This window comes from Chlorocebus sabaeus, chromosome 3 (assembly GCF_047675955.1).
Source record: "Chlorocebus sabaeus isolate Y175 chromosome 3, mChlSab1.0.hap1, whole genome shotgun sequence".
Lineage (NCBI taxonomy): Eukaryota > Metazoa > Chordata > Mammalia > Primates > Cercopithecidae > Chlorocebus > Chlorocebus sabaeus.
In genome coordinates this window covers 57,669,842-57,692,501 of record NC_132906.1, presented here as the reverse complement: position 1 = coordinate 57,692,501, position 22,660 = coordinate 57,669,842, and the positions used below count along the sequence as shown (strand labels likewise).

Sequence of the window (22,660 nt, the reverse complement as noted above, 5' to 3'; positions counted from 1 at the left end):
TTAGGGTTATAATATACATAAAAAATATGGCTCACTCCAGTAGTGTTTCTAAACTGTGGGAGATGGGAAAGGAGCAGAAAAGATTAATTCTTATGGGAGTACACAGTAGTGTAAAAAAGCCCTCCAGAAAATTCTATCTGCATTCCACCTTGAGAATTACTGCTGTATGCACTAGGAAACCCCTAGAAAAATTTTAGCAGCCAACTGATTCAGGTACACTTCAGGAAAGGGAATCCAGCAGAATTGTGTGAAAATGAATGAGAATTGGAATAAAAACTGAGAATCTGCATAAAAAGCAGATCTTCTAAACCAGAAGTTAACAAATTTGTACTAGATTAGTTACAGTGGGAAAAAGTATGGTAGAACAACTGTAAGAAACAGAAACAATGAAGGGAAGAAAAAGTTTAAGATACAGATAATAAGCTCAAACAAAAGTGCATTCTAAAATACAGTGGGTCATTCAGATGATGTCTAACAGGCATCCAAGACTGGAAAGAATGAAGTAGGTCTGAAAAAAGAGACATGAAGATCATTTAAAAAGAGGTTTAAATGTAAATCCATAATTTGGACAAAACTCCAAAAAGGGGGCAAGAGAAGTATGGCAAAAATAAATATTTTTTGTAGTTAATATGTATTAAAGCATTTAATTGCTTTATTACAACTAATTGTCTTCATATCTTTTTTTTTCTTTTTTTTTTTTTTTTTTTTTTGAGACAGAGTCTTGCTCTGTCGCCCAGGCTGGAGTGCAGTGGCACGATCTCCACTCACTGCAAGCTCTGCCTCCCGGGTTCGCCATTCTCCTGCCTCTGTCTCCCGTGTAGCTGGGACTACAGGTGCCCGCCACCACGCCCGGCTAATTTTTGTATTTTTAGTAGAGACGGGGTTTCACCGTGTTAGCCAGGATGGTCTCGATCTCCTGACCTCGTGATCCGCCGTCTCGGCCTCCCAAAGTGCTGGGATTACAGGCGTGAGCCACTGTGCCCGGCCGTAATTGTCTTCATGTCTTAACATTAACTTATGCTGATCCTCATCATCACCAATTTTAACACTATAAATTTGCAAACAAAAAATCAAAGCATAGTGAAGATTATTAATATGTTCAGGATCATATAAAGCAATACAAAACAGCATTTCATGAATTTCCAATCTGGTGTTAAAATCATTTAGACGGGCCTCTTATGTGTTTGCATATGGATAAACTTAGTCAAAAACAATAATCCACACCTTTGAAAGCAGCGCCTAAGAGCAACCTCTCTCTCTCTATATATATATATATATTTTTTTTTACAGAGACAGAGTGTTGCTCTGTCCCCCATGCTGGAGTGCAATGGTGCAATCACAGGTCACTATAACCTGAGCTCAAGTTATCCTCCCACCTCAGCCTCCCTAGTAGCTAGTGCTACAGGTGCGTGCACCACCACACCTGGCTAATTTTTATTACATTTTGTAGAGACAGAGCCTTGCTATGTTGCCCAGGCTGGTCTCAAACTCCTGGCCTCAAGCGATCCTTCTGCTTTAACTTTCCAAAGCACTGGGATTACACAGGTGTGAGTCAGCATGCTCAGCCAAAATCAATGATTTTTAAATCAAGTATTTTTTCAAGTTTTTTTTTTAAGTATAAAGGCAATGTCCTCTTTTACATGAAAGAGTGGGGTTTCGGCCAGGCGTGGTGACTCATGCCTGTAATCCCAGCACCATGGGAGGCCGAGATGGGCGGATTACGAGGTCAGCAGATCGAGAACATCCTGGCTAACACGGTGAAACCCCGTCTCTACTAAAATTACAAAAAAATTAGCCGGGCGTGCTGGCGGGTGCCTGTAGTCCCAGCTACTCGGGAGGCTGAGGCAGGAGAAAGGCGTGAACCCGGGAGGCGGAGCTTGCAGTGAGCCGAAATCGTGCCACTGCACTCCAGCCTGGGCGACTGAGTGAGACTCCGTCTCAAAAAAAAAATGGGGTTCCGAGTCACATATGGGATAAGAAAGAAGAAAACCTCTAATTCTCTAGTATTAACCCTTAAATGTGCTATAAACATACCAAACAGCTTTAAATTATTGTTGACTAAAATACCTTCTGGCAAACTTCCTCTTAGAGTGACAGAGCCAGGGCTGGAGGGAAGGCAAGAAAGAAAAGATGGAAGGAAAAACGAAAGAAACCAATAAATGAAACAAGAGGCAAGAGAAGGAAAGGAAAAGCAACCCAGCTGAACTAGCTAACAGGGTAAAGATGGTAAAGATCATTACTTTACCCTCAAACAAATTTATTGAGCAAAGAAAATGATGTGGTTTTCTGCTGGAAGCAGGACATAATAAAGACACAGGTTATTGAACCGTACAATAGTGCAGGTATTTGTCTCAAAATAGTTGGAAGTCAAAGGAATCTGATAGGGAAGACACAGGCCACCGTGTAAGCGGCACAAACAGCACACAATCTGCATTATCTCTAAATAGATGAACTGAAACAGCAGACAGCAGCATCTTAACAGCTTGTCAAAACATGTTCGTTTGCTACTTTATGACTGCTTTTGCTTAAGCAAATTCTCTCAAAGGAAAAAAGAAAAAGCCAGGTAACTATCTAAAACTGTATGTCCTATAATAATAACACTATGGTTAAATTTACACATAGCAAGAAAAATTTAGAAAAAATGTGAAATACCTCAGTCTGACCTTCATGGGCACTGGTCTCATGAGTAACTCGGATGGCCTGTAATAAGAATAAAGGTATTCATTGGAAAAAAATGACTATACCCAACTTTTTAAATGAAAACAACAAAGCTAAATTTTAACCCCTAAAGTCTTCTAAAAGAAACAACAAACTGAAGGAAATTTAAGAACAGCTTAGTTCTAGATATTTAAGAATGGTATCTGGGTAATCAAATGAATTACTGTACTGTGTAACCCACAAATCTCTGAAAACTTAGGAAATTGAATATCTGATTATTTGTAATTTCCAGGCTGTAAGTAGGGGCCATTTAACTTATTCAGTTGTTAGAACTAACACTTAACACTTTATTCAACTGAGACTAGAATAAAGTAAGCATTTCACAGATAGAGACTAAAGAAGCTTATCTCATCTGTTTCTCCAGGTTCCATGCTCCTCTGCAGCTCTGGCTGTATTTATGCTTAATCATGCAGTTTCAGTCAGCAATTGAGAAATGTGGAGCACAACTCATGCATTTATCAGAAGCTACAGAATTTAGTTTCCTGAACTAAAAAATAAACCACTCTTACAGTACCCACTATTTGCAAACATCCAGAGAAATGGGCACAATAGTAAATAACAGGTGAAAGTACAATCTTTATAAACAGCAATTTGGCAATAAATAAATATCCAAGCCTTAAAAACATGCAAACTATTTGATCCAGCAATTTCTCTTCTAGGAGTTTATATATTTACATATAATTCTACATAATTATATATAATTAAGGATATTTACGAAGATTTAGCAACAATGATGTACCTTGCAGTAGTTATTAAAATAGTGAAAAAGAAGAAAAACTATTAAATTTCTAACAATAATTTATTGGTGAAATACAATACTACATAATGGAAACTATGCAGCCATTAAATAATATCAAATATATACTTACTGGTATGTAATACGTTTGTGATAAGTGAAAAAAGCAAGTTATAAAACAGTATTACAGTATGATCAAATTCTTGTTTAAAAAACTGTGTATATACATACACTCCCTAAAAAATATTAATGTTTATCTACCTCTCATTAGTAAGGTTACTGATTTTCATGTTGTTAATTTTTATGTATAATAAAGATGTTTTATGAAGTCTCCAGTTTTTTTAAAAGAAAAAAACAATTTAAAATTCTCAAAGTATATTGGAATGCATAAAAACATAATCAAACCAATTAATTTATCAGGCACAAATTCTAAATAAAGCATTATTCTAGACAAATAATTTGTAGACTATATGCCTAATTTCAAAGAATTTATAATCTATTTAATAATGTTATTAAAAAGTCAAAAGATTTCAAAAGAAAAATTGATTCCAAAAGTAATAAATTTTAAAAACAATTTCAGAACAGTTATATGAAGTGGTACAATCACTATCACCTGAATTAAATATAATCTATATTATATATACACCCTAGTTTATGTGACCTGGTTATTACATTGATAAAATAGCCACAGTATGGTCTAACATCTACCTTTAAACCTTTGCTTTTTCCTTTCATCTTCAGCCTTGTTCCAAATTCCCAATAAAAGATACATAGGGTACTGGCAGGTATATATTTATTTTAGGGAGGGAATGGTAAGGAATAGTCAATCATAAGATATTTTATTAACTTGTAAATCAGGGCCAGGCACGGTGGCTCATGTCTGTAATCCCAGTACTTTGGGAGGCCGAGGTGGAGGTACTGCTTGAGGCCAGGGGTTCGAGACCAGCCTAACCAACATGGCAAAACCCTGTCTCTACTAAAAATAGAAAAACTAGCCAGGTGTGGTGCCAAGCACCTGAAATCCTAGCTACTCAGGAGGCTGAGGCACAAGAATTGCTTGAACCCAGGAGGCATAGCTTGCAGTCAGCAGAGATGGCACTGCCGCACTCTAGCCAGGGAGGCAGAGCGAGACTCCATTTCAAAAAAAAAAAAAAAAAAAATTTGTAAATCAAACTGCTTTTATCCATTAAGTCAGCTCTGAACATAGAAAAGAAATGTCAACTTATCAGCATTTATGGATATTTCAAAGTTATCTGAAAAGTACAAAAGGCTTTTCTTAATGGATATAATAAAATCCATAATTGCTCAAAACTATGATTTCAAGACAAAACCCCCAAACACATCTACAATCCCACAAAACTTTGTCCACATATGAGATCAAAACAGAAAGAAGGTACCGACATCATAGTTCTCATCAAAACAGAAAGAAGGTACCGACATCATAGTTCTCCAGGTATCTGGCTCGTTCTTCAGGGCTCATTGATACAGATTCCTCCAGGAATTTTTTCAAGGTTGATCCAGATTCTGGGAATATGAAAGAAGATAAAATTAAAAAGGCTTAATACAGCAGAGAGACCAATATATGAAAATACTAGAAGTATGCTATTTTCTACTATTCTTCAGGTTAAATTATTTCACTGGTAAGTTAGAAATGTAAGGATCATGTTATAAATGATAAGCCTTACATTATTAATATTTGTTCATTTGTTTAACCTCTATTAGTCAACAATATAAAAGAATGAGAAGGATTAATATTTCTTCTAACAGTGTATACATTCCCATCATAAAAGAAGCAGGGAATGCTTTATTTTATAGTTTGAAGAAAGAATTAGAGCACCACCTACTGCTCAATGAAAGTAACTTATATATTAAGGGCAAAAAAAAATGCAGTAATGAAAAATCATTTACCAAAGTGCATCTTGTCTTTATTGTTTGCAATAGCATGAATCAGTCCAATTGTTCCACAGGCATTGCTGATCGTTTGCTTCATGAAATATACTGATGATGTAACAGCTTGTCCCTGAGATTTTATTTTTTCTTCCTCTTCTGTTCTGAATACTTCATACTGTTAAAAAAAAAAAAAAAAGTCAATAGTGTATATGTGGAAAATAACATTAAAAACCTCAGACTGTAAAAGAAAAAATATAGATGATAAAAAATATTTTTATAAAAGAGTTTAAAATAATTAATCTATCACCTACCAGACTGATAAAAGATTGAAAAATGAATAGCAGTAGCCAGTGATGGTGAAGGTATGGGCAAAAAGGCATTCTCCTATGCTATTATTAAAAGTATATATTTGTACAATCATGTTACTGGGCATATGGCAATATGTATTAATATTTTAAATTCTCATACACTCCAATAAGCAATTTCCTTTGTAGGTAATTGGTCTAAGACATAATCTTTAAAATGATATATATAGTTCTAAGAGCACAAAACTGGAAAAAACTCTAAATATCCATCAATGGAGATTTGGTTAACATATATTATGGCATATCAGAATACTATAAAGCACACTAGATTTACATATTCTGATTTAGAACTTTGTCCACAACTAAGTGTGGTTATAGGCCAGTATGTATTAATAACAATTCCCATTTATGTTTTTAAAATACGTATATACACATTGGAAAGTCTGAAAGGGTATGCAAAAACTTAATAGAGGTTATCTTTGGGCCAAGAGATTACTGGAGAACTTTTATTTGCTAATTGTTACATTTCTATATTGTTTATCATTGGCAAAAATATTTTTCCTTTTGGAAAATCATAGTATATTTATAAAATTCACATTATATAATCTGTAACTGACACTAACCATTATCTATAATAACTGGTTATAAAAACAATAGGGTATAATAATAAGCATCAAAAATGTGGGCTCTACAGCTGACTGCCTGGGCCTACATCCTGGCTCAGCTGTTATTAGCTGTGTGACTTTAGCAAATTACTTAATGTCTCTGTATCTCAGTTTCCTAACAGTAAGAAAGAGTAAAAAATAGCAAAAAGGTTAAAAAATTGGTGAGGTGGGGAGGAGAAAGATGATTTTATTGTTTTGTTTATAGTTTTCCCATAACTTTCTGCTTCTAATAGAACAGGGTCAGCAAATGACAGACTACAGGCCAAATCGGGCCCACTGCCTCTTTTCTTAAGTAAAATTTCATTATGTATTGTCTATGGCTGTTTACAAGGCAAAGTCAAATAGTTGCAACAGAGACTTTAAGGCCTGCAAAGCTGAAAATATTTACTATCTAGTCTTACAGAAATATTTTCCTGATCCCCTGCAATAAAAGAAACAGACAATGTCTATAGAAAACCTACAAGTAGTTAAGAAACTGCTTCTTTTACCTCTTGCCTATGGGAGAAAAAAATAATAAACTGCTTCTAACAACAAATGTATCTATGTTCAAAATATGAATTTTATTGCTGTGCTTCTAAATTACATTTCAAGTAACATTTTCAGAATGAAAAGTAAGTTTGATAAAAAAACTAGAAAGATTCAGTATATTATGATCTCACGCTGAAAAGTTTACAGTTCTACAGCTTAGTCTGTTGTTAATGTTCCTGATGACAAAGCAAAGTAAGATTTGATAATTTCAAGATGTAATGTGTAGGAAAAAAGTCCTAAAATGATACAAAGCAAGTAAAGGAAAAAAAAGAAATTATAGATCAAAAAGTAAAAAATATTAAGGCCAAGAGACATAAACATCAGAGAGAAATAAATTTATAGCCTCTTTGCCTATGATTTACTGGCTGGACTGCACTATCACAAAGAACATATTCAAAACACTATCACTGGCCGGGCACGGTAGCTCACACCTGTAATTCCAGCATTTTGGGAGGCTGATGCAGGTGGATTATCTGAGGTCAGGAGTTTAAACCAGCCAGGCTAACACAGTGAAACACCGTCTCCACTAAAGATATAAAAATTAGCCAGGTGTGGCGGCACATGCCTGTAATCCCAGCTACTCCAGAGACTGAGTCATAAGAATTGCTTGAACCCAGGAAGCAAAGGTTGCAGTGAGCTGAGATCGCACCACTGCACTACAGCCTGGGCAACAGAGTAAGACTCTGTCTCTGTAACAACAACAATAATTAAAAAAAAAAAACCTACTATCATTGATGGCAATTATCAAAAAGAGATAATAAATGTTGGTGAGGGCATGGAGAAAAGGGAACTCAAGTGCACTGTTGGTCGGAATACAGATTGGTACAGCCATTATGAAAAACAGTATGGAGATTTCTAAAGAAATTAACAATAGACTACCATATGACTCAGCAATTCATATCCAAAGGAGACGAATCACCTTGTAAAGGAGATGAATCTCTACCTTGTAAAGATATCTGCACTTCCATGTTCACTGCAGCATTACTCATGATAGCCAAGATATGGAAACAACCCAAACGTCCACAGATGGTTAAATGGATAAGAACATGGTATAGTCTACGACCATACTACCCCAAATGTACCCAATCCTGTCTGATCTCAGAAGTTAAGCAGGGTTGGACCTGGTTAGTACTTGGTTGGGAGAAAAAGTGGTATACATATAGACACACATACACACATATACACACACACACACACACACAGAAATATTATTCAGCCTTAAAAAAAGGAGATCCTAGCATTTGCTACATGGATGAACCTGAAGGACATTATACTAAGTGAAATAAGCCAGACACAGAAAGAAAAATATTGTATAATATCACTGATACGTGGAATTTTTTTTTTTTTTAAAAAAGTCAAATACACATAGAGAATGAAACAGAAGTTGGCGGGGAGGTGATGTGATGTAGGTCAAAGGACACAAAATAGCAGATGTGTAGGAAAAACAAGTAACAAGTCTAGAGATCTTATGTACAACATGAAGACTAGTTAATAAAATTATATTGCATTAGAGATTTTTGTTGAATAAGTAGATTTTAGCTGCTCATCACAAAAAAAGTAACTATGTGATGATAGACATGTTAATCTGCTTCACTATTGTAACTATTTTAGTATGTATATGAATCCTATATCATGTTGTAAACTTCAAATACACATAATAAAATTTATTTTTAAAAACCCACCATGATTGACTTTAAAGGGTAATAAGTCACACCTATAATCCCAGCACTCGGGGAGGCCAAGGTGGGCAAATCATTCAAAGTCAGGAGTTTGAGACCAGCCTGACCAACATGGTGAAATCCTGTCTACACTAAAAATATAAAAAATTAGCCAGGTATGGTGGCACATGCCTGAAATCCCAGTTACTCCAGAGGCTGAGGCAGGAGAATCACTTGTACCTGGAAGGCATGGGTTGCAGTGAGCCGAGATCGCACCACTGCACTCCAGCCTGGGCAACAGAGAGAGATGCTGTCTCAGAAAATAATATATACATACATACCATACATACATACATACATAAAGGGTAATGAGGTACCCATGACAGTTCCTTTGCTTAAGTCATTCACAACTACATATTCAATTTTTAAATTGGAACTTCAAAGACAAATACTTCGCAGCTCCTAAAGAATGCACTAGACAGACTCTTAATAACTTTGCAATATATCACCTATAAGCTGAAATAAGGATCTACAAAACTGTAAGACATCTAAAAGTGGTACATGCTATTTATATTCTCTACTTGTATGTTATTATAATTATATAAGTAAAGTATTTATGCTTACTTATATATTTACTTACATAAATTTTCTACTTATGTAAGTACAAATTTACTTATGCAATACTTTAGAACTGTGTTCTACCTTTCAACAGGGAGTTGAAAGTTTTTTAGCTCTGATAATCTACTAAATTAAATCCTATTAATAAGGATAATACGCCTTTTTAATACTGATGACTCACTAACTGAAAGAGATCAAATCTAATTTATTTTTTACAAAAAATGTCATAAAAAACCAACGGTTTGGAAATTTCCAATTCAGACAAAAAACTACTATTTGTATCACATCAGCTAAGAAACCCTAAGCTTTAGGCAACTGATTTTTTTTCAATTATTTACTGTTCGTTACAATTGGGGTCCTGGGATAGTTATCTGTTGGCTTATTTTTGTAATCAAAAAAAGGTAAAAATAACATTGGATTAAAAGAGAGTAAACTTAAGTTCTTGTCTTAACTCTTCTATAAATGTCAATAATCATAACCTTACCATTGTGTAGAGGTTTGGTCTAATACTAGACAATCACTAAGAAATTCCTAACTCCAAATTTCTCTATTATGAATAGCAAATGCAAAGAAATACCATTTCTTTTACTGAATAATTTGTTTTGTAGAACCCTTAAGTAGAAGAGAGAAAATTTTCAATGTTATTTAATTTACCTTGAATTGAGGCTAATTTGTTATGGCATAAAGAAAATGATCCAGGAATTTCCAGGACTAAGCAAAGTCTAAGTCTTAAATCCTGTGGGATTTGGCTCCATTTAGTCCTGAAGAGTAGGATGACCTGAGCACAAATATGTCAAATCATCAACATATTTCTCTCACATCGTCCCACTTACTTCATTTTTTCATAACTACTGCAATCATCCTACTGTTTCTAATTTCAAAAATAAAAATCAGAAGGATATAGCCTCAAAATCTATTATAAAATGCACTCAAAAGTTCTGGCTCCACTATGCATATATATGTGCGTATGTGTGTATATGTACACACATATATGTATATGTATGTATACATATACATATACACACACACAGAAACATACACACACATCATTCTAGAAAAAAGGACTAAAATATGTAGACTTGAATTTAAATACAGAGCTCAAAGAATAGCTTTTTTTTTTTTTTTTTTTGAGACGGAGTCTTTGCTCTGTTGCCCGGGCTGGAGTGCAGTGGCACGAACTCGGCTCACTACAAGCTCCGCCTCCCAGGTTTACGCCATTCTCCTGCCTCAGCCTCCGGAGTAGCTGGGACTACAGGCGCCCGCCACCTCGCCCGGCTAGTTTTTTGTATTTTTTAGTAGAGACGGGGTTTCACTGTGTTCGCCAGGATGGTCTCGATCTCCTGACCTTGTGATCCGCCCGTCTCGGCCTCCCAAAGTGCTGGGAATAGCTTTTTATAATCCCCAACACACCCCAAATCTGCCAATTAAAATGTATTTAAGCTTAGTGATTCCCATTCAAGTTTATTTTGAAAGTAATGTAACCCACGGTATCAGTTTCTCCTACCAACTTAAAATAGGCAAAGGAGATTCCTTTTTTATTTGTATTGAAAAAACTGTATTTAAGTTTATTCTAGTATTTAAAATTTCTAAAATATATAAATCACAATGCGATTACATGTGACATCAAAACACAGCTGAGGCAAACAAAATTTTATAAAAGAAGAAAACTACCCAAGCTTAAAGCACTAACCTAGGACTTTACTGTCATCAAAATCTAAATATCATCTCTTTAATAAAAACATTTTTAAGATTTCTTCACTGCCTAGATTGCCTAATTTTATGCAAGAAGGGGATCATTTGTTCTTAAATATTGTATTTATCAAAAACTTTGTAAATTAAAAAAAAGGAGAAAAAGAAATTGGGCTGGGCACAGTGGCTCATGCCTATAAGCCCAGCACTTTGGGAGACCGACGCAGGAGGATCACTTGAGTCCGAGTTGGAGACCAGCCCAGGCAACACAGTGAGGCCCTGCTCTACAAAATTAAAATACAAGCATTAGCTAGGTGTGGTGGAACATGCCTGTGGTCCCAGCTACTCGAAAGGCTAAGGTAGGAGGATAGCTTGAGCCTGGGAAGTTGAGACTGCAGTAAGCCATGATTACATCTCCGCACTCCAGCCTAGGCAACAGAGTGAGATCCTGGCTCAAAAAATAAGATAGACAAAAACAAAAATTGTATTTACCAGAAACTTTCTATTTTACTTAACAATTACCTTTTCTGTAATAGGAAAGAGAAGTAATACTGCGCAGACTGGTCTTGGTACCATGCTAAGGAGTTCAGGATCCATTCCATATACATCGACGAATTGCCAGTTAGGATGCAGACCTAATTGTTTGAGAAACTGGTAAAAGAAAGAAAGAAAGAAAAAAAAAAAACAATGGAACATTAGTTGGTAAAAGAAAACTAGTATACTATACATAGTGTTAAAAGGGAAATGATCAACAAACATGTACTCTGTATCTAATACATACAAGGGGATAAAATACAAATGTAACCAACATTCAGTAGGAATGCAGTAAAGCAGCACATATCAAAACACCACAATGTACACTCTAAATATGTACAATTTTTGTCAATTACACTTTAATAAAACTAGGGGGAAGAATGTAGTAAAGCAGATTTTCTACGAATAGGGTGAGAAGAAATAGCCATTTATTTATAGCACATAAAAAACATTTAAAATTAATAACGTGAAATAAAACCTCTTTTTTCAAACTCCATTTCTTTGGAATTGAATTTAATAAGCCTGGACTTCATCAAATACATACAAGTTGGCTTGGTTGATATGTTAAACTCATTTCCAGCACTTGGTTTTTAAGGAGAGGCATTTAAGTTACAGTAAATAAATATTTTATCAGAAAATCAACATAGTTTATCCTATTTACCAAAAATGATGTCTGAAGTTTAAAGATAGATGGATGGCCATGAACTGTATCAATGAGCAAAGAGTAATATAAGCCAAAAATGCATCTAATGCATTGTATGAACAATAGAAAATGCTTGATATAGGAAGTAAACTACTGGCTTCCTGACCTCTACTACACAATGAAACCTACTTAACTTCATTGCCTCCCTTATATCTGGCAAAATAACTGTAACAAAAGATTAGTGCTTGTCTACAATTCTTAAGATGTCCCAGGAAAATAAAATGTCAGACCTTAATCTATCACATAGAGAAAAAATGAGAATGATGTCATTTTCACAATAAATTAATAACTTTATATTGAAAGAAGCAGATAATTTTTTAAAATACATCATTACAAAATAAGTGTTAGATGACAGAAAAAAGGAATAGAGGAAACAAAAATCATATTAAAAATGCATCACTGTATCTTACCTCAAGAACACATTATAGTATTTGCTGGTCTAACATCTGAAATTTTGAAATTAAAAACAAACAAAAAAGGTGCCATAGGCATTTCTCAGTGAAGAATGATCACATGTACTTAGATCATCAAATGAGGTCTTGCAAAACCAGTGGAAGTCATGACATGTATATAAACAGGGTTATTCATCTCAAATGCATTTGAGTTTGTAAGACAAGACCTTCCTGTTTAAAGGGCAACTGTCCTTATCCCTTCATTTCTCTGTTTGTAGAAGATACTTTGCTTGCCAATCATATCGTTGGTCCAAAATAAGTTTCTAGGTATGTTTAATAATAAATGTACTGATTTACAAAAACTTTCTTAGAAGAATGCATTCAGCATAGATTCGGTTCATTCTTGCAACAAGTCACATGCCCCGTAAGAGTCCAGGGTTGAGGAGATCAACGGGCTCCTCTGTTATATCCATTCTTCACTTTGATTCTATTTATAGTTCACTAAAGCACTTCAAACTACTTCCTGCTCCTTTCTCCACTTCCTCCAAACTTCCTAGTCTATGCTTTTTCAGTATTCAATTCTATAGAAAAGCCAAAAAGGATAAAAATTAACTGCAAAGTCAAAGGAAAAAACTGTGTCTTATTCAATGTTTTTAATCCCATTGCCTAGCACTGTACATGGCTGAATCACAGACACCCAAGTTATGTTTCTAGAACTAACTAAAGATTACATCTCTACTTTAGTAGATAACCTAGCCATCTGTATGTCTATATACATCAGTGAAGCCTTGGTGTAATGAAGAAAAGAAAAAGATACATTTGGCTCCTAATCTAAAACCCCTAGCATTCATTTATCAAATCTGAAGACTACCTAAATATGCCTTTTAAGGGAAAGTATCATGAACCCTGATAAGATAATTTAAATTTATTTGTTAATTTTATGTACCCCCAAAGTCATCCTGTTATAAAGTTATAAAACAAGATGGTACATACAACAGAGCAATTTTACATCTGTGCTGCAAACTAAAAGTCACAGTTAGAATATTTTAGTGAAAGGTCTGGACAAAATGAGCAAGTACTGTAAATCAGTTCACTGCAAATCTACTCCATGTCAGCCAAAGCTAACAAGTGCAAAAAGTACTAGGAACCATAGTCAGCAACTGTAGTGATACCAATTAGTATCAAACTGAGGACATAATGAATGATTAAATAGTAGATAAAATCATAACTTGATTAAATTTTAACCAGAATCATGCTTTTTAACTTTTTACTCATATCAACAATTAAATGAGATAGATATAAAGAAGTTTAATGCAACTAATATCTACTGAATATATTAGCTACATCCTGACTCCAGATTGCCATGAGTCAGGCTCACTGGAAGCTATCTGAATACAAAGAAGAAAAGCAGCTATAAAGACTACCTCTGGGAAGTGGCGAAAGGGTAGAGAAGAGGGTCAACTTTTACCACCCACTTCTTTAAAAATAAAAAAAAAAGTCATTAAAATGTCCTACTTTTACAATTAAAAAAAATCTGTGTTTGAAATGATCATATGCAAATACAGAAAGATAGGAAGGAAATTTTCTAAAATGTTAGCAGTTAGCTTGGGTGGCATGAATCCACCTTTTTATTTTCTAGTATTTTATAAAAGCATTAGTTTTACAATAATTATATGTAGCTGTAAGTTACAAATCTATAGAACTGATATGCATATGTTTTCTATTTAAATTTACAAAACTAGGAGAAAACACAAAATGATGGTCTTAAAACTATACCAAATTTTTCCAGACTACTCACAAAGATAATTACCTATACATGCATTTGCAAAGCCATCTCTACACAATTAATTAGAAGCATCCCGTTCATATCAAGCAGGATAAAAGGTTTCATAACCTCTAACACCAGTCTTCTGGCTTTTCAAACTTAAATACTGAGTAATAAAATAACCAAAAAAAACTCTAACTCAACAGATTTTCACAATGCCTTTAAAATTTTGGCCAATTGAGAAAAATAATTAATAAATTATAATATTTGGCTGTTAAAAAATCTTTAGTCAACTTATTCTTTTTATTCCATGGTCCAATGACAATTTCATTCACCAGATAAAGAATATTTAAAATTATTTGTAAATATGTTTTGAGACCCTTATATGTGAGGAGCTAGGAGCAGTACCCCCTTCAACTCTACTGCCATGGCAAGGCAGGTTTCATTTTATCTCTTTTTTTTTTTTTTTTCAGACAGCGTCTTGCTCCATTGCCCAGGCTGGAGTTCAGTGGCACAATAACAGCTCACTGCAACCTCTAACTCCTGAGCTGAAGGAATCCTCCTGCCTCAGCCTCCCAGGTAGCCGAGACTACAGGCATGCATCATCACAGCCAGCTAAATTTTTTTATTTTTTAGTAGAGACATCTCACTATGTTGCCCAAGCTGGTCTGAAACTCCTACACTCAAGCAATCCTCTGGCCTTGGCCTCCCAAAGTGCTCACTAGGTGTGAACCACTGCACTCAACCCAGTGTATCCTTCTACCAGGCAATAAGAAAACCACGTATGCGAGGTTAAGTGCTTTTTCAAGGTCCCTGCCAGAATTCACATGCAAGGCTCTGAACACTACGGCACCTGTTTACTTTTCCAGCTTCATTTCTCTCTGCCCAGAGTATCTCTCTGGTACTTTATTCTCTAACTTGGCCACAATGGACTCCTGAGAGTTTTCAAAGTGTCTATAACCATCTTTTCCCTTCAGGTTTGTGCACACAAACTAGACTTCTCTGTCTTAAAAAACTGTTCATTCCTGTTCCTACATTATAACAAATTCTTCCTCATTCTTTAGATGACAGTCAAATAACAAAAATTCTGATTTTATAAATTTAAAAAAATACATAAAATTCACTTTCCTTTCAAATTTGTTCTTAAAGCCACTTCCTCTGGTCTTTAATGGTCTGCTCAGGGCAGCCAGAGATTCTGCCTTGTTACTAATTTATTAATGATGTGAATTACGATGTAAAATTATACTTACCTAGCAATTACTTGATATTACTACCAGTAAACTAGTATTAACTGCTAAATGTAGAACTAGGAGAATAACTATTAGTTAAATGAGAAAATGGCAGAGTAGAAACCAGCAAAAATAAATTTTAATAGAGACAGAATAATTATTAATGTACATAATGAGGAAACACTGAAAATATTTTATGTGCAGATTAAGAAAAAATGAAGTTTACTTCACTGCAGGCTCAATATGGACTAACTACAAAATGGCCAAAAAAGGTGATACAATGTTAGTCTGCTTTAAAAGAAGGATCATTTAAGATAATGTAAAAGCCCACTGTATTCAACAAAGATTATTCAGCAGAAAATACGCTATAGGAGGCATATTTTATGAAAGTCAATGACCAAGAAAAGAAAGCCCAAAGGCAGGTGACCAGAAGGATAAGGCTCTGGAACACATCACAGCTGAAGTTTCTAAGCATGTTCAGAGAGGACTGAAATTACTATGATCCCTGTCCCTGGATATTTTTAGTAATATCATAAAATAGCAATTAGGAGCCAGGTACAGTGGCACATGCCTGTAGTCCAGCTACTCAGGAGGCTGAGGTGGCAGAATTGTTTGACCCCAGGAGCTGGAGGCCAGCCTGAGCAACATAGTGTGATCTCCATTTTAAAAAGAAGCAATTTTTTTTAATTTAAAGAGTTTTCTTTTAAAGAGCAATTAGATTTACTCTATAGTTTCAATGGGAAGAATGATAGACAACTGGAGAAAGTTACAGGAAAGCAGATTTTGTTTCAATAAAAGAAATATAATGCTTCTACTTATATATTATTCTCATTATTATAATAAAAAATTAAACCACTTTAAGAGACAGAATGTTGCTCATTGAGATAGGCAAAGGATTCATGACCATATTAAAAATAATGTTGGGGGATCTTCTGGATCAGGAAAGCAGGTTTATAAGATCTATTCATTCTTCCATCTGACAACTACCTATTTATTGATGGCCCCCTATGAGCCAGGCACCGTTCTCATACTTCAGACTCATCCCTGCTCTCACAGAACTTACATTCTAGTGGTAAGATACACATGATAAACAAGTATACACATAAACAAGGTAATTTCACAAGATGGGAAGTACTATGAAGAAAACATGACAGTACAGATTTGGGAGGCTAATTTAGCATGTACTCAAAGACTCACTGATGAGATGACTTGAACTTGAGCCACAGATGAAAAGAACCTACCATGAAACAACCAGGAGTGGATGACTCAAGCAAAGGATGAGCAAGTAAGTGCAAAGACTCTGAAGCAGGAACAGACTCCACATTCAAAGACTGCAGCACAGTATGAGTGGAAAGGAGATAGGTAGTACCTTCTCATTCAGCCACGATACAAGCTTAAAATGGAGCTGGATGTCATTATCCTTAGCAAACTAACACAAGAACAGAAAACCAAATACCACATGTTCTCACTTGTAAGTGAGAGCTAAATGATGAGAACACATGGACACAAAGAGGGGAACAGACACTGGAGCCTACCTGAGGGTGAAGGGTGAGGAGAGGATCAGAAAAAATAACAATTAGGTACTAGGTTTAGTACCTGGGTGATGAAATAATCTTTCCAACAAATCCCTGTGACACGAGTTTGCCTATGTAACAAATCTGCACATGTACCCCTGAAGCTAAAAGTTTAAAAACACAAAAAAGTTTTAAGTATACTCTAAGCACAAGCATTGGAAGACCAGCAGAGTATGATAAGCAGGAAGTCATAACATGGGATTCTCATTTATTTAAGGCCACTTTGGGTATATATGAAAATTAGATTTTACAGAAGCAAAAGGAGAAGCAGAAGAACTAGTTAGGCGCCTACTATAGTTGTCCAAGCTTAGGATGATGGTGGCTTGCACTGCGGCAGCTGAAATGGAAAAGTCATATTTGGAATAGCCTTTGCAAGAAGAGTCCTTAAGATCAATTAGATCTGAGGAATGAGAAACAGAATATTAAAAATAGCTGACATTCATGGAGAGCATGCTTTGTTCAAGACATTGTTCTACATATTTTACATGTAGTAATTTGTTTGATCCTTACAGTGATCTTACAAGATTAGAAAAGATTATAAGAAATGAAGGAACTCATTGCTTGAGGCCAAGCATTTGAGACCAGCCTGGGAAACAGAGTAAAATCATCTTATCTCTACAAAAAATATAAAAAGTAGCCGGGTGTGATGATGCAAGCTTGTAGTCCTATCTACTTGGAAGGCTGAGGTGGGAGGATTGCTTGAGCCCAGGAATTCCAAGGTTATAGTGAGCTATGATTGTGCCACTGTAATCCAGCCTGCCTGGATAGAACAAGACCCTGTCTTTAAAAAAGGAAAAAAGAAAGGAAGAAATTAAGGAACTAAGGCACAAAGAGGTCAGATAACTGCCCATGGTCGCAGAGCTGGTAAATAGCAAAGCAGAGATTACAATCCAAGAATCAAATCAAGACACTACAGCCTCTCTGGAATGGCAATCTAAAAGAAGAATCAATGGCATCAACTCGTCACCTCAAACACTGCATGGATGGCTATGCCCTTGGAAGATAGGGAAGAAATGGGTTTAGAGCAGAGATGGAAAGATGAAAATCCGTATTTCTTTTTTGGCCATATTAAGTTTAAGGCATCCAGATGGAGATACCAAAGAGTTGGCTGAATATACAGATTTCCAATTTGGTGGCAATGTCAGGGTTTCGAGGAACATGGGGTCATCTATGTGACAACTCATGGTATTAGAACTGTACAACAGAAAACATTACTAGGGCAAGAAAACACATAGAAAAGATTAGCAGTCTAAGATGAAGCGGCTGAGGAGCTCCTTAGAAGTTGGAAGGGAGATGATCTAGCAACAGAGACTCTTCGAAGCAATTAGGAAAGTAGAGGACAATCAGAATTATCACAGAAACCAAGAAAAGATAATGTTTCAGTAAGGATGGAGTGGGCTATACTACCAAATGCCGCTGAAAGGCCAAGAAATATGGTGACAGAAAAGTGATCACCGTCGCAAAGTGGCAATCATTAGTAAACGTGACAGAAGTAGTTACTACAAAATGGTACACACAGAAGCAAGCTACGTAGGAACGAATACGGAAAAGAATGCGAGCTGAGGTAGCAGTGGCAGCAGCTATGAACAATTCTTTGTGGAAAGTTTACAAAGAAGGAGAACAGATAAGGCAGCAGCTCAAGGAGGACAGGATAACAAAGAATTTTTCCTAAAATGGCATCTACTAATTAAAGAATTCTTATGAGAATTTATATGATTTATTGTGATTAAGGCAATAAGCCAGCAGATGATCTCTAATTCTTTTTCTAACTCTAAGCATACAGGCTAAATAGAATAGTTATGCTATAGTAAATTTATTTCCCTTTCGATATTATGCTAGAAAATATTTTGCCTCCTCAATAAAATCACAAGTAGAAATAATCATCCTTGGGTTGGGAAGGGGTCCATATAAAAAAAAAACCATTAGTTCTAAAGCACAACAATATGTAAAATATACATGTGGTTGTACTGTACTCAAATCACAAAAAAAAATCACAATGAAGATTTAGTATGGTCATAAATAATAATGATTGCCTATATCACATTCTATAAACATTGTAATTCTTGATGTTTAATTATCTGTAACTTTCTATCAGCTGCAAGCTGCGTTTACCCCTTTAAATGCATAGGTAAATAAAGTAGAGTTTAAAATGTTTAAATAATTTTTTTGATCACTTAATTCATTTTATTCTGATTAAGTCCTACCTGTAGCATGACACAGTATCCTTAAAAGGGCTGACAGCATGCTAACCAACAAGAGAAATCACTGTCTACCACATTCGCTGAGACACATGGTTACTAGCTAATGTCTAACAATTAATACTCATCTGCATGTAGTACACATGTGATGGCCATTCTTATACAACACTAGGCATCATCAGAGTCTAAAGCAGTATTTGCTCACACTGATTATAACAACAACACATGCAATTACCAGATGGTAACAGAGTGAGTCCAAGATCCTACCACTCCATTAGGTTGAGGAAATAAAAGAGGGTGGGATGGATATTGTTGTTAGGGTTTATTCATTCTCCAAATTCTAAGTCAGTTAACTACATTTCTATCCATCTTCTATTCTTGGTTCTGCCACTAAAACATAGAGAATAAAACAACCACAAAAGTTTTAGTTATAACTAATCACTTCTTACATACTTGCCCATTCTCCCACTAAAAGCACATTATTTCTTTAAAAAATAAATTTAAAACAAACTAAATCATGCCAAAGCATGTCAGATATAGTGTAAAATCATATACTAAATAACATTGTCTGTTTAGATCATCTCAGAAAGGTCTCCTGTCACTATTCCATATATTACATTTTCCCTGATGGTCTCCATCAAAGCACTATGTTCTGTTTCTTATTGTACTTATAATAAACGCTAATGACTTGTTTGCTTGTTTACTGTCTTTCAACTGGATTGAAAAGCAGAAAACCATGAATATTTTAATCACCAAAGAATCACCAGCTCCTGTTCAGATTACTGGTATTAAAAAAGGTGCCCCTAAAATATTAATGTTTGATAATTTTTCAAGACATCCTAGGAACAAGGTCCACTAGCAGCTGAATCACAGGACATAAGTTCCTACTTACACAAACTTAGTTTGTTAAAACAACTAACATCATCTAAAAAGTTTTTTTAGTCTATTGATATGGCTAATCACATTGATTTTTGAATGGTGAACCAGCTTTGCAACACCAGGATAAACTGCTCTTGGTCATATGTTACTCTTTTTATATATTTATTGCTGTATTCTATTTGCTGATATTTTGTAGGGGATTTCTTACATCCATGTTCAGGAGGGATACTGATTTGCAGTTTTTCTTATTATGAATTGTCTAGTTTGGCGTCAGGGTAATGCTAGCACAAAATTAGTTAGGAAGTGTCTTTTTTTTTTTTTTTTTTTTTTTTTTTTTGAGACAGAGTCTTGCTCTGTCACCCAGGCTGGAGTGCAGTGATGCAATCTCAGCTGAATGCAACCTCCGCCTTCTGGTTCAAGCGATTCTCCTGTCTCAGCCTCCCGAGTAGCTGGTATTACAGGAGTGCGTCACCACACCCGGCTAATTTTTGTATTTTTAGCAGAGATGGGGTTTCACCGGCCAGGCTGGTCTCGAACTCCTGACCTCAGGTGATCCGCCTACCTCAGCCTCCCAGAGCACGAGTGCTAGGGATTACAGGCGTGAGCCACCGCGCCTGGCCGTCTCCCCTCTTCTATGTTTATGTAGGATTGGTATTATTTCTTTCTTAAATGATCATCTCAGAGATGCAGAAAAATCATTTGCGAAAATTCAACATAGATTCATAAGAAAAACTCTCAGCAAACTAGTGGGAAAAGAGGAACTTCCTTAGCCCGATTTAAAAAACATTTACCAAAAACCTAAAGCTAACATACTTCATGGTGAAAGATCAAATGTTTCCTCCGTAAGATAGAGAACAAGACAAGGATGTCTCTCTGTCCAGGGAATTTGCTACAAGCTTTGAAAACCAAAAACCAATTTTTTTAAGAACACGGTTAATTGTTCCCTGGTGGCGAGAAGGAAGATGGTGGAGGTAAGGGGAGTATGATAAACTAGGAGAGCAGTAAAAAATAAATCAGCTGTTGAGAATGAAAAAAACCCGGGTAAGATAAGGCACACCTGAGCAGATCAAAAGTTTATACCTGGTAGCACTTACTGTTCTTCTGAGTGACTGGGAGATGTTCCCTCGTCCCTCCCCAAACCCCAACCTCCAACACCTAGAAGGAACTTAAACTGCTGTAGATTGCAAAGAATGGCGTGGGAACTACTAAACTGAGCTTTCTTTGATACAACAGCAACTAAATGTCCAGCTTTAAAAGGCTGTAAGATAAAGGGGGCGTGGCGGGGAAGAAAAGTGACTTGATGGGGCAAGAGATGATTGGAAGATGATTTCATAGTGCAGGCGGTGGATGAAATTACAAGGACTGGGTGGGCGAGTTTACAAAGCTTGGAGTCAGGACGTGTGGGCAAATTAGTCATCCAGAAGGTACACCAGTAGGAAAATTATGGAATCGGCACTAACAGGAGCCAAAACGAAGAAGGAAGGGGAATAGGAATACAGGGTAAAAGTCCCTCCAAACCTCTGACCCGGAGTCCCCAAGATACGTGGTGGCTGAGGAATGGGACCAGAGGAGTGGTAGGAGCATCTCCAGGAGCCAGGTGGCAGGGAGATGGCCCTTTCTGAAAGGGGCGGACCCGTGTAAAGCCGAACAAGAGGGGCCCTCAAGAAATTAAATCCCAGAATCCTTGGAAGCGTGGAGGTGAAGTCCAGCAGGGAAGCGGACCGAGCAGACAGAAAGGACTCCGAGGTCCCGAGCGACAGACACCTCACTCACCTGGTTGGTGACCTGAAAACGAAACAGAGAACACGCTTTAGAGACAAACTACCGTGGACTCGCGGCAGCAAGCCGGCTCCCTCTGCGCCTGCCCACGGCCCAGGGCTGCCCCGAAGCGCGCCCACCTCGGGATTGGCCTCCAGCGGCAGCCAGCGTTGACCCTCCATGGCCGCGGTGCCCGGCCCTCCAGCTCTGACAGCCGCCGCCTTCGCCGCCGCCGCCGCCGCTTCCGCCCACGCGCGCCTTGACCTGGGCCCTCCCAACACACCGCCCCGAGTAGGGGCGCCTAAACACCAAAAAGAGTTTGACTGGCCTCTCATCCTCTTAACCACTCCCTGCAGGTCCGTAGGTCAAGTGCCATATTTTAAATTAAGATGCTGTGGAGAAGGAAAAAAATAGGAGCCAAATACCCATTTCGGGAGAAAAACAGTATCTGAATTCACAGTCCTGTCCCCTCACGCTTGGACGCTTCCGAGCCGAGCCTTGCCGAGCGCTCGCGTTCTACGCATGCGCCATGCGCAGGTCTGGGACCGCGTGCTCACCGGCCCCCTCCCATTCTTGCAGTGTTAACCGATGGCGCTAGGAGGCGCGCCGCGGAGTCCTATTCTGAGACAGACGCCCAGGTGGCTACCCATTGCCAGGCAGCAAGGCCAGAGGACTCCGTGCAGCACGGTGCTGTTGTTCCTTTGTCGGGGTGCAGGAGTGATGGGTTGGCCTTATCTGCCCTTGCGGGAGGCAGCGGGTATTTCTATATATCCGATTCAATTTGACAGAAAAAATGTCGATTACTAGAAATCACTGTACTA

The 22,660-nt window shown here is 36.8% G+C and overlaps 1 protein-coding gene across 7 annotated transcripts in view; it reads right to left on the bottom strand.

The window, feature by feature from the left end:
- The window catches only part of UCHL3 (ubiquitin C-terminal hydrolase L3), a 58,373-nt gene extending 36,050 nt beyond the window's left edge, over positions 1-22,323 (bottom strand). The window contains exons 1-6 of one of the 7 annotated variants that reach the window (XM_073014401.1): positions 21,980-22,323; positions 21,855-21,866; positions 11,330-11,458; positions 5,363-5,519; positions 4,893-4,978; positions 2,653-2,700 (exon numbers count right to left, since the gene is read on the bottom strand). In XM_073014401.1, the coding sequence (XP_072870502.1) occupies positions 2,653-2,700; positions 4,893-4,978; positions 5,363-5,519; positions 11,330-11,458; positions 21,855-21,866; positions 21,980-22,174 (627 nt within the window). In that variant the 5' untranslated portion in view covers positions 22,175-22,323. Of the gene's footprint in view, positions 1-2,652; positions 2,701-4,892; positions 4,979-5,362; positions 5,520-11,329; positions 11,459-21,854; positions 21,867-21,906 lie in introns of all 7 variants that reach the window. The other 6 variants (XM_073014406.1, XM_073014405.1, XM_073014402.1 and 3 more) reach the window with 6 other exon arrangements.
- Between the last annotated feature and the right edge of the window lie 337 nt (positions 22,324-22,660).